The following is a 13,148-nucleotide window of genomic DNA, read 5'->3' on the forward strand; positions in this document are numbered from 1 at the left end:
AAATACTAAAAGCCACAGACTATTGGGTCATTTACTTCCTGCTGCTGTAAAACTTGCTGAAATAATGCACAGAAAGCAATATGGTGACAAACTAACATGCATTCCTTTGTCAGTAGACACTGCTGAAAGATGCAGAGAAAATAATCATGAAGATTTGAAGACACAAACATTGGAATGAATTATACAGAGTGCAAGTTTGCTAGATGTCTGGATGAAAGTATAGATGTTTCTAACATCTCATCTCATGGATTCTGTTTCAGTGATGAAATACATTAACTACTTTTTTTGAGAACTACTAAAGGAAGGATGTACCACAGAAGATGTGTTCTCAAAAGTAAATGAACTCCTTAATAAAAATAATGGAAAAACTGTGCTAATGTAACCACTGACGGAGTGGCTGCTTTGACTGGAATAAAACAAGGATTTGGTATAAGGGTTATAGAGATAGTACCACACATGAAAATCATCCCCTTTATCAATTACAGGCAAGCCATCACAACAAAGAATTTGGAGCTAGAACTGCACAAAGTGCTGAAGGATGCCATTAATGTGGTTAATTCAATGAAAACAAGACATTACAACACTTTGTAATGAGGTGGGAACTGACCATAAAAAATCTTTTGTATCACAGAAAGCTTCACTAGCTGATGGGAAAGTGCTTAAGTGTGATGAATTTAGGCTAGTTTGTTTGTTGTATAATGAGCGGTCACCAGTACTGTGCTAACAAGCAAAATCTTTGAAGAATGTAACACTTGTGTATCCCTTCAGGGTAAAGGTGAAATTCTAACAGTAAGCGAAAAAGCAGCTGCTTTTTGAAAGGAACTGATGCTATAGAGAGCATTTTGAATACAAACGTCTGGAAACGTTTCCATTATTATGTGATGATATAGTGGGGTGCATTAGGAAGGCTGTTGCCAGCAGTTTGAGATGCAATCCTCCCACTCTACTCAGCCCTGGTGAGGCCGCATCTGGAGTCTGTCGAGTTCTGAGCTCCCCAGTACAAGACAGACATGGAGCTGCTGGAGACAGTCCAGTGGAGGACTCTAACGATGATTAGGACACCAGAGCATCTCTCTTACGAGGAAAGGCTGAGAGAGCTGGGCCTCTTCAGCCTGGAGAAGAGAAGGCTGAGAGGTGATACAATCTAAAAAGAAAATATGTTTACTTTCTGTAAAACATCAGAAGTTAACAAGCAACAACTGAGAAGCATTTCACTCTCTTTGCTTTTAAATTTGACTTTAAAATTGATGTTCCATTAAAAAAAAATAAAAATAATAATAATCTGTATGACAGCCAGTTTAATTGCACTGAAGAAACAGGACCTAGGTTCTATAATAAGGATGTTAAAATATAAGTTCTGACAGATAGTAGCTGTCAGGTATTCATAACACCTTTGTCACTTTCCTTTCCACATTTGTGGGCTTCTTTAATTTTCCCTGTATTTCTTGTGGCATGGTCTACAAGCAATTCCTTCTAACTAAAGAGCGTGAAATATTATCTGATGTAGTCTAAGCAGTGTCCATAATTTTTCTAATTTTTTCTCACAATCAGTAATGCTCATTAGTGCAAAGTAGCACTGCTGACCTCCACAAAATTCATCACCTGAACTGACACCATTAACTACTGAGATTCTGGTATCAAATCCCTAGGAACAGGACACAAGGACCATTAACACATTAACACTGAAATATTTCTTCAACTCAGAATACTGTTATAATTACCTGTTACCTAATGCTGTTATGTAAATAACATCTCAGAAACAGCAGTTCTGGTTTTCTGCTCATCAGCACTCCCCTTGCTTGAAAAGAAACACAAGTGCCCTCTCTCTCGCCCTCTTTTCTTCCTGTACAGCCCAGGGTCATTGCCTTTGCTTAATATGCTTTTATTGGAAACAGTTCAGCAACAGGCAAAAGAGAACGTCATACTCACCATGCTGTAGACACCTGAAGTAGCATAAAAGAAGGGTTTGGGTACAACACAACCAGCTTTTTGCACGTGCACCTGTATCCTTTTTTTTTCCCCTCTTCCAAAAAAGCCTAAATGAAACTGGAAAATAGGAGGAAATCTCTGCTATCTTCAGGCACCTAGCATAAATTAGAACACTGATGACCTTTCCTTACCCTTTCTGAATATGGTGAAGACAGAGACTCTGCTGGACAATCCAGAGTCATAGCCTGCTTTCTTCTTTCAACTCTTTCCACAGAAAAATCATCCATACCTTACACATAATCAGTGAAAGAGGCAGCATACAAGGGTTCACTCTCAGTTGACTTTCTTCTGGGTTTGTCAGTTTACCCTAACCCACCCTACATGCTACTTCCCTTTGCTCTGGTCTTGCACTGCTGACCTCCTAACCAACTCTATCCTGTGGTCTAACTTGTTTTTTTTTCCTACCTTCTTTACTCAGGAAGGCGCTTCCAAGCTACAAACATCAACAGAAATTAAAAACACTATCAAGACTAGAATATAATATGTTCATGGAAAATAACAGGGTTAGGCAACAGAAGCTACAGAACAGAGGTTCTGTTAATGTAATCTCTAAAGACAATATTCATTAACTTTAACTGCAGAAGAGCATTTGTGCTCTTCCAGGCACTTAGCTCCGCTACTTAAAACCGAATTCCTGCTTTTGTAAATCTCTTTTTTAAATTTAAGAGTCTTCTACCCCTTGCTCCAAGCAAATTATAGGTATTACTTGGTGATAGATGAGTGGGGGCAACAGTAAAATGAAAACAGCATCATGTGATAAAAGGTATTCCTTAATAAGAAATCATTCATTACATACACTGTACTTTGTTCTACTGAAAAAAAATAATAAACAAAGACAGCAATACACAGGGTTGCACAAAACAGTTACTGGAGCATCACAGGAATATGAAATAGAAGCAGGTGTGATAAATAAAGCAATAATAACGTTCTTTTTGTTATTGCTTGAGTGAGACTCCTTCTCTACTATGCAAACAAATCACAGCAATGACGACAAAGTGAACACATAGCAATAACCTGCAGTAGCAATCGTATACATTAAAAATGAACAGTGTAGTCTCAGGATAGAATTTCTGTGTGAAAAAGTATAGTTTCATGCATGCTGACAAAACAAGGTCAAGTTTATAAAGTGTACTTTTCAAAATATATAGTCAAGAAGCCTCTCTCACCCCTAGTCCTTGAGTCAACTAACTGCATTTGTATAGTATCAATGTCAAATCTGATTTGGTGTGGTAGTCTGACACCGTGACATTTTTGTTTGTTTCTAAAAACACTAAACAAGCAAACAACAAACAAATGAATGAAAACAAAACACACTGTCTCTAGGTACATCCAATATATTTAAGAAATAATGCATCCCTAAATGCAGTTATTTATTTTCAAACTACTTTGCAAGAAAAAGCAACACAGCTTACTCAAAGTACAAGACTGAGTAATTTTTGCACAAGACTGAGTAATTTTTGCACGTGTTTTTTACCGGCTAATTTTTCAACCACCCCATAAATATCTGTGAAATTAAACTAGAGAACGCTTTGGAGAGATAACAGGCCTAAAAAGACAAATCGTTAACACCAAAACAGACTAAAACCAAGTATTGTGTCACAGAGTCATTAGATCTTTTCAATACCCTTACATTTAGCTTCACTAGCTTACCCCTTAAAACAAGGTCCATCTGATATGAACGCACAGTGAGAAACAAAGACTGCTAATTCACAAACAGCACTTGGAAGCCCTGTGATGAAAAGCAACACAAATTATGCTGCAAGAGAACTATCTGAGCATTCAGACCTCTGTGTGAGGGCTAGGTTAACAATGGACCCAAGAGACAACAATTTATCACTGCTGATTTAGAGTGCACTCATTAGGTTAAGCTTCCTTAAGAGAGTCTTCTGTTTTAAAAACATCAGGAAACAGAGTATCAATTTAAGCAAAATAAAAGTTAAATGAATTCCGTGAATTCATTGAAAAAGTTCAGTGAATTTCTGCAGGATCTTCCAAAAACATGTGAGATGCTGGTGGACAATTTTATTTATTTATTTTTTTTAAATAAACCAGAAGTTGAAGGAAGACAAGCAATTAGATGTAAAAAGCCCAATCAGAATGAGCAAAAGTAATGTTAAATGCCAAAGTTTTAAAACTTAAAGTTCACATTTAAGTTTCTTCAGGGAAATGTTATCTAAGAGATTTTAAAAAAATAAAACAAAACAACAACCACAAAACCACTCGTACTCAATCTGATTTAGATGCATAAAGAATTACCTTATTCATCAATACCAGTAGAAAGCAAAAGGGACAGTAAGTACAAGGTTCAGGCAATCAAACATTATTTTCCGTCCTCAGCCACTAGGAAACCTGAACTCAACTGTATTTCCTGACAAATGCCAACAACTCAAAGGATAACTAAAGATACGTTTTATTTGTACATAGTCCCACAGCCTCTCTCATGCCACTACTATAAACTTTCCCCAAAGTAAAGGTATCAAAATTGTATTCTCCATCCACCAACTTTCACCTCTCTGTGAACCACATCACAAGCCTTTCTCTAAGTCAGAAATATTAAGAGCACAAAGGAGTTCTGGGAATGCCTCACAGGCAGGACGAGCTATCAGTGGTTCTCCAGGCCAGTTAGGTTAGACAATGACTGCAACACAGTAAGCTCTGCAGGGGTCTTAATGTCAACTCTACACCACATACACAGTGAAAGCTGTACTGTGAATTTAGAATTTCTTCTTTAAACTGGAAAGGTTTCCAGAAAAGAAAAAAAAAAAAAGGAAAAAAAAAACCACTTTGTATTTGATATATATTCTGTCTGAGCTTTTTAAGATAAGCAAAAAAAAAAAAAAAAAAAGTGTTTAACTTAGATTGGGATACCTTATCATGCTTTAGTATGCTTTATTCCACAAAAGATAATTCTTGATAGAATGGCAACTTACTAATCAAAGAGCATATTACTGGTAATAGAAGAGAAGCACTTACTGCTTGCCCTTCACAGTTAATTCTACAAATAGTTTGCTTTATCATTCGAGAATTTTTATTGATCTTAGAATTTTCCTGCACTAAAGTATATCTTTACATGCAGTTACATACTCTGTCTTGCTATATACACACATTTTTCTTAATATTACCTATTAAACTTCTACAAAAAGGGAAAGGAGCAAGAGGGGAAAAAAATCTCTCCAAACACATCTGAGGACTATCTGTTTAACTCCAACTTACATTTCTTAAAAGTAAGAATCTGGAACAGTGGTTTTTAATTTATCTGTTCAATCTTCAGAGAAGGTATGAATTTATACAGCAATCTAAAACCTGTTGACAAAGTCTTTAGTCTTTACTTACAGATCTTCTGTGGTCCACAAACTACTACATGCATGAAACTAATTAAACCGACAAAAATCCCTATCTCCTGTTAACATAAGCTTTCAGATACGTAAAGAACGGTAAAATTCTTTGGTGTAAGCAGCTGCTTACTGGACTGCACACCAGCCAGCCACCTTCCAGATAAGCTGCCCTGAGCACATCACTTTCAGTCTACAAAGAAGTAAGATCTGCCCAAGTCCTCCATACCTTGTTCTACAGGAAACATAGGAAGAGCAAAGAGACGGGAAATCAGATTACTATTCAATTAACACCGATGTTTCACTTTCGCAGTCCCTGTTCTACCTGGAGCTTGTCTTGCTGTTCAGGTATAACTGCCCTTCCTTGCTGATTAAGCTTTCTTATTACTGGGTAACTAGTACGCATTTACTTGTATTCAAGTTTGCAATGAGAATGCTTTCAAGAACACTACACAAAAAAATGCATTGCCTAACTTTAAGACTCAGCTTCTCAGAGAATTGCCATTAAGTTTTTACATCTAAACTCACCTGCTAACTGAATGAACAGTACCTGTAATATTTTACCTTGAGCTACTTAAAATATTCCATACTAGCGATTTCAAGTGAAGAAGAAGCTGGAGAGTAGACTCTACTGTGATTATCACACAGAAATCAGAACATCAAGCAATAAGATTAAATGATAGTGTTTATCTTAGTCTCAACCTTGATCACGTTTGGTACTAGAACCGAAACTGATTTATAGCTTCACAGGTTGCTAACGCAGGCAAGGAAAATCCAAACAGTGCCCAACTTATTCAACCATGAAAACATGAGAGACGCATTTTGCCACCTGTAGCAAAACAGAAATTCAGGCTCAGTACCTACGACAATGGAAAGTGTTCTGCTCATCTACCAGATGAATATATACAGCAGTGGGAAGGAGAATAGCAAATCAGCCGTTTCTTTCACCAGCTTCAGAAATGCATCCTCTTTACTGCCAGTCGCATGGAGCAGAAGACAGCTACCATTCCTTACCACGATGCTGGCAACGTATGAAATACATGTATAAGGCTTATGGCTGGTCCTTTCTCCAGCCCTCCTAATACTGACAGTTCTACAGGCTTTCCACACCTGCAAGTCAAGGTATTTCCTTAAAACAGTATCAAGCCAAATCCATGAGGCCTGTGTGTCTTTGTTAATAGTCTGGATCCAGTGCAGTTCTTAACTTTGCAAAGCAGTGCTGGCAGCTCCCACAGATCAAGCTGTATTTCAGTGACCAGGGTTGTCACACCAGAATGACAGCTATGCAAGTTTACAGGAGACATCAAAGAGGGGCAAATGGACTTTACAAGTGTAGTATGTATCATATTTGGAAACCGAAACAACTTTTAAACATTTGTTAGTTATCACCAATGCTACTGCTTGCATTATCACTATATTCACCTCCACATCTTCCTTTCTACCTATTCTTGAAACTTTGATCTTTGCAGTTTCTTCACAGAAGCAATTCTCAATTGCTTTCTCATTTTGCTTCTCTCCCTAGTTTAGTTAAGGAAAATGCACTAAGCCCTGTACTATTTTACCACTGATCTTCCATTCTGTAGAATTCACACTTCCAGATTTAAAAGTTAAAGACAGCAACAGTTCCCTGATTACAGATGGGCATTTGTTTGCAGTAGGTTGCAGTTGACTTACGCATTTTCCTTTCTATTACAAAAATAAAAATATTTAGAACTCTGGAAAGTTATGAAGATGACAAAAAGAAAACAACAACACACACACAAAAAAAAGACTAAACAACAGACGGAAGTCAGCTTAAGCTATCCCATAAGTGGCAAACTCCTTTTACAATAATTATTTTAATAATGGAAATAGGGAAGAAAGAAAAGGGCTCCATCACTTAAAATGGAAAGTTTTCATCTTTCATTTACAAAAACAAGAGTTTCCTGATGATACATAGCAAACGTGATGAGGCTTTCCAATACATGCTCATGAAACAGGCTGCAGTATTAATAATTGATACAAGTCTAGCAACAACAACAAAAAAAGTTTTCACAAAAAAAAATTTACAATTTTTAAAGATGGATTCAGTAGCACCTTTAACTTGAAAAACTAAGTCTTGTAACTACCAGGTTTCAAGTACCGGGAACGTTCCTGATATTTACTTCCAACAAAGTTGCTGGGAGGTTTTTATGATGGTTACTTGTTTTAGTCTTATGAATTGCTACAGATTTTAAATAGCCTTGGTATTTATAGGCAAAGTTTAATATAAAGTAGTTTTCCTACTTATCCTTGGCAAGGTGGCCTGCCTGCTTCATATAGTAAACAAATTACACAAAAATTCATCGGAGTTGTCTCCGATAAATTAATGTTTGAGGTCTTAGAGCTCAGAAGACCAACCTTGCTCACACCACCTTTTTCGTTCGTGTTCCCCTTCTCATCTGACAAGGCTCGTTTTATTTTATTTTTCAAAGTAACCAGCATTATTTTGCCACGTACTAGAAAAAAAATACAAATTAATCCACTAACTAGAACAGTATCATCTTTACCAGAAGCACAAATCTTCAAGAACTACGTATTAGAGAGTACAAATTATTCACAGCATAGAAAGGCTATCATCTTTCTAGAACATTACTTCATGCAACAGAAAGCTTGAAGTAAAAATACCCAGAAGTTATTGATGTTTGTCTAGTTTTACTGATCATAGGTGTCTGCTGAACGTCACCTGAACACTTCTCTCTCTTCCCTTGCTTTCCACTCCACCACTCACTGTGGTGTGTGCAAGCTTAATGGCCAGCCAGTGCTGACAGTGGGCAATTACCTCCTTCTTGCATTCCTTCACCTGAAGCAATAATTCAGATTTCTGTCTCCTACCTGAATGGATGTTTCCATAATGTCCACAGAAGTCAGTTTTCTTTATGACCTTTGACTTAAGGAATCAACTAACAGGCTATGATCAGAAAGAGGCGCAGAATCACAAATGGCGAGGCTAACAGCAAGGTCACAACAATCTCTTAGAAGAGAAGTCTAAAATCACTTTTTATTATCAAGTCTGCCTTGTTGTCTTAAAACTCCAGCATTTACCACATTTCCAGTTTTAGAAATCTGAACTTCTTAGTGCAGGAGACACTTGTTAAACTTTACATTGTTCTAGTAAGAGAACTTCTAATTTCACCCCTACAAATTGTCTGACATCCTGCACAGTAACAGGGAAGTTCTAACTAGGGTATTCCAACCAAGTGAACATTCCACACATGCTAGAGGACTACTATTCAATATCACTCCATATTAGAAGACTGGCTTTTTTGTTTGTTTGTGTGTGTTTGTTTTTTCCAGATTAAAAAAACAGCTGGAAAATTGGACTTCCACTTTGGAAAACAAATACATAGTCCACATTTTCTGTAGTTACACTGCTTTAACAACACCATGGAAAAGGAAGCCTCATGAAGTACTAGATATCAAAAACTAAAATAACAGCCTATTACTCCTGCTTTAGAGACAGTCTAGCTAAAGTTTTATGCAACACAGATTATGTATATGCTCCTTGCACTTTCACAGACACTAGCTTTACTTTATCTGTCCAATCCTGTTTCAGCTTTTGACACTTTAAACATTTTGTTCCCTTAAAAGTGTAAGGCTGTTCTGTTGGATGCTGATGCTGCTTTTTTTTTCTACTTAAGTTTTATTGTATAAGTTATCAGCATAATCATTACAATTAGTAGTTGAAGCAATGTGAACATAACATGCAGATTAAGCGTGGCCAGTCCTCCTAAGTCTGGTTTGCTTGCTAACCAGGAAGCTTTGGCACAAAGTTCAAATGTAAATCAGTTTTAGTAAACAAAATACACGAGAGTACACATCCAAGAATAACTGAAAGGAGTGCTTACCTTGACTCTCCACTGCTGTTTCTTACACTTTCTTCATCACTGTGCCCATTCATTGTAAATATTAAGAAGTTTAAAAGATAAATAAAAGTCCACTCAGATTACAAGGTGGATGTCAAGAATCCACTTCCTGGTACTGTACGTTTTCCGGGTGATATGTATGGTCTACTGTTCTTCGCAGATAGTCGAGATTTTTTTTTCCCAAATACCTAAAATGGTAAAGAAAAATATTAACAAAATTTGAAATGAGGTTTTCAACTGAAAAAAATGTCAAAAACAACTTGCTGTGCCACACTAATACTGAAAGGGGGCATCTATCACATTTGATATTTTATCTTTTTAACTGATAAATAGCTTTTTGTGTTACTCATTCCTAGTTGTTTATCACCGTTTCTTATCTGAAAACAAAATCTTTCCTGATGTCTATGAAAATTAGAAATGATTCTTCTCAACAGGTCTTTTTATCAGCTGCACTTAATTAAAAAAAATACAGAAAGAACCAAGATACACAAAATGCGCAAAGGGAAAGACCTGTCTCTTTTTTTGCCCAACTGCAGTCAGATCCCAGCATACAGGCCCTTATGCTCCTTTATGTAACTTCTCATTGACATTACTATAAAGATGACAGCTCTGCTGAACCACCAGCTGCAGAGCATGAAATGTTATGGAAATGAACCTCTCTTCAGCATTGTAGGGCAAGAAGAATGGTTTACTGTTGTGTCTGCACCACACCTTGTGGCATAACTTTTGCCATAGTTCTGACTTCAGGAAAAACTCGATGTAAATTGTTGTGGAAAGCTGCCTCCCTAAGCATACAGGTAAAGAACAGAGACGTTAAACGATCTGCTGAGATCTGCTCAGCAAGATGCATTTCGTGCAGGCAACAACCGCAGTGGAAGCACTTCCAGATACACACACACACACACACACACATAGTGTTTACATCCAGCGGGGGGGGAAGAGGCAGGAAGATAAATACTGCCCTGTTAAAAACAAAAAATAAAATATAAAAATAATTAAAAAAGACTGAACTAAATCAAGCCAGCCAGCTCCCACAGAGGGAACATACGAGATCGCTGCAGCATCAGAGGCACCCGGTGCAAGTTTAGGCTTCCCGGTGCACCGGCTGCAGGCACAGAGCTGCCGGGGATCACCAATAAGGCTCAGCACCTCTCGGCTCCGGCGGCCTGGAAGCCACCAGGGGCTCGCCTGCGGGCTCCCTGCCCCGCGGCGCCCTCCGCGGCCTGCCCCAGCCCCAGCTCGGGGCCCCGCTCACGGGGGCGAGGCGGGGAGAGGGAAGGAGGGAGCGGGGAGGGGGGGGGGGGGGATTGGGGCAGCCTCGCTGCGGGCCGGGAAATTCCCCGGGCTCACGCAGCAGCGCCGCAGCCACCCGGGGCCACCGAACAAAGGCGGTGGCGGACCCAGAACGCTCGGGAAGGGGCTCGGGAAGGGGCGCCGGGGCCCCGCTGCCGGCCGCTCCCGGAGGAGGCCTCGCTCCCCGCCGCCCTCGCGGACCCGGGGCCGGCGGCGCGGTCTGCGCGGGCGCCGCTACCGGCGGCGGGTGCCGGTCCCGGCGGCGTCTCGGAGGCCGCCGCCGCTGCGCTCCCCTCCACGCTTCCCCCGGCGCCCCCCATGGCCGCAGGAGCGCCAGGGCCGCGCTCCGCCGCCCGCCCGCCCGCCCGGCCGGCTCGGCACGGGCTCCCCCCGCAGGAACCCGCGGGCGCCGCTCGACCCCGAGCTGCCCGCCCCGGCCTGCCCGCTCCCTCGGCCGACCCCGCTCCGGACACCGGGGGGGCGAAGGGGGGGGGCAGAGGAGCCATGGCGGGGCCGCTGCCTACCTGCGTGCAGCCGGCACGGCGCGGCCAGGCCAGGCCTCGCCCCGGCCCGAGCCTGCGCTACGCCCCGCGGGGAGCTCGGCTCCGCGCCGCAGCGCCGGGTCCCAGCCGCTCCCGCGGCCGCGGCGGGGCCTGCGCCGCCGCCGCCGCTCCTCCCGCTGGCCGCCCTGGGCCGGCTGAACAATGGGGCCCGGCTCCGGGCAGGGAGGGGCGCGGGGAGAAGCGGGGCTGGGCGCCGCTCCGGCTCCGGCTCCGGCTCGGCTCCGGCTCCGGCTCCGCTCCGCCGCCGCTCCTCAGGTCCTGGCGCCCGCCGCCATCACGCCGCCGCTCCGCTCAGCCTCCCCCTCCCGCGGTCGGATGGAAACCCCGGGCGTGATGTCAGCCCTGCGCCCTGGGAGCGAGCGGGAGGAGGAGGAGGAGGAGGAGGAGGAGGAGCGGGAGGAAGGCGGGGAGGAGGAGCCGCGGCCGGCAGGGCCTGAGCGCCGCCACCGGGGCCGCCGCAGCGCCTCCCCTCCTCGGACGGGGGACGGGGACGGGGCCGCCGCAGGGCGCAGGGCCCGGCCCGGAGGGACGCCATGGTTTTATTATTATTGTTTTTTCATTATTTTTTTTTTTAAATATTTGTGTTTGCGCCAGGTTTTTTTTTTTTGCTGTGAAAGTCGCGGCCCGGGAGCCCCCCGTGCGCGCTTCTCGCTCAGCCTGCGCAGTCCCCGGCGGTGTCGGGGCGTCCTTGGGAAGGCTCGGCTGGAGGCAGACCTCCCCCCCGCCTGTCTCGTCGGGGAGCCGCTCGTGTTCCTTCATAAAAATAAATAAATAATAAATAAATAAATATCAGTCGTGGAAGTCCGGCGGGGTTCAGGGCAGGGGCGACAAAGGGCCGGCGGGTGGGCGCTGCGCCACACGCAGCAGCAGGGCTCCTTCCGAGGCCGGGCACCCGCAGGAATGAGGAAGCGAAGCGGCTTCACCTCCCCTCCGCCCCTCGGATACACGCCTCTCGCCTTCACGCCGCCACACCTCTGCGGGGCTGCCGCTGCTGCCACTGCCAGAGCCGGGCATTTCTTCAACGCCCTGCGAAAGAAGTCAAGGTTAACACGAAAACACAGCTGGCCCATCAAGAGAGAGAGACTAGAAAGAGAGAGAGTGGCTGCCTGGTTGCAGTAGAGCAAGGTGGTTCCAGTAGCTGTCGAGCTAAGTCAAGCTTGAAGAGCTGTGTTGGCCAAGGGCCAACATCTGAGCCACAGTCAGTCAGCTGGAGACCTCTTGGGCCCATGGCTTACCTCATGGTTGCCCTTCAAGGGTGAGCAAAGCCACGCGCCTCTGTGCTCGCTGGAGGGTGGACTGCCAGTGCTCCTGCAGCCCCTTCAGCTGGATGGCTGTGGTTTCCTGGAGCTGCTCCTTCAGCTCACCACATGGATTGTGCTACGGGCACCAACTCTGAGAAGCAGCAAAGGCTAGATGAAGCATATCCACCAGCCTGTCTTTCAAGCAGCATAGGAAAGTACACCAAAATCTCAGGGGCTGAAGGCAGAATACATACATACATATATATACATATATATATATATATATGTTTTTCACACCTAGATCTGCATCTTAAAAGATGCACCAGGAACTGCTGGGTCAATAAAATGTCTTCCAGGTCTACAAAAAGGCTGTATCAGACTCTTTTGCTCATTGAAGCATTTACATCTGCCTAAGTCAGCTGAAAGAAGAATATTTTTGTGACAGACAAGAATGCTGCAAGATCAATGGACTGAAGTTTCAGTTCAAGTGTCAGAATGGAAATAACTTTTAAATCAAGGTAATTAATTAAAACAGCAACAAGAACAAACCTTTACCAGGGATGATTCCAATCCTAATAGTTGAAGGATTTTTATTACTTTTCTGGATTTGTTAATTTTAAGGAAAACCATAGAAAACCATACCAACTTTGTTCAACCGGCAGTTACAGACCTTACACAGAAATTCTGGAATAAAGCAGTTACCTGCAGCAAGCAGGAGATAGGACCAAGATAAGAATTTTGAAACGTGCTATGTGTTAGGTACACAACTTATGTGGCTTACACTGATGAATAATTTGAATCATATATAGGTGATGAACAATAGTCATAATAGTTTTCAGAGGGTGT

The 13,148-nt window shown here is 42.8% G+C and overlaps 1 protein-coding gene across 2 annotated transcripts in view; it reads right to left on the minus strand.

The window, feature by feature from the left end:
• CHD1 (chromodomain helicase DNA binding protein 1) overlaps positions 1 to 9,387 on the minus strand; it is a 50,389-nt gene extending 41,002 nt beyond the window's left edge. For both annotated transcript variants that reach the window (XM_072030974.1, XM_072030973.1), the window contains exon 1: positions 9,188 to 9,387. In XM_072030974.1, the coding sequence (XP_071887075.1) occupies positions 9,188 to 9,240 (53 nt within the window). In that variant the 5' untranslated portion in view covers positions 9,241 to 9,387. The remainder of the gene's footprint in view (positions 1 to 9,187) is intronic.
• Positions 9,388 to 13,148: the final 3,761 nt, after the last annotated feature.

The sequence above is a fragment of the Anas platyrhynchos genome, chromosome Z (assembly GCF_047663525.1).
Source record: "Anas platyrhynchos isolate ZD024472 breed Pekin duck chromosome Z, IASCAAS_PekinDuck_T2T, whole genome shotgun sequence".
Taxonomy (NCBI): domain Eukaryota; kingdom Metazoa; phylum Chordata; class Aves; order Anseriformes; family Anatidae; genus Anas; species Anas platyrhynchos.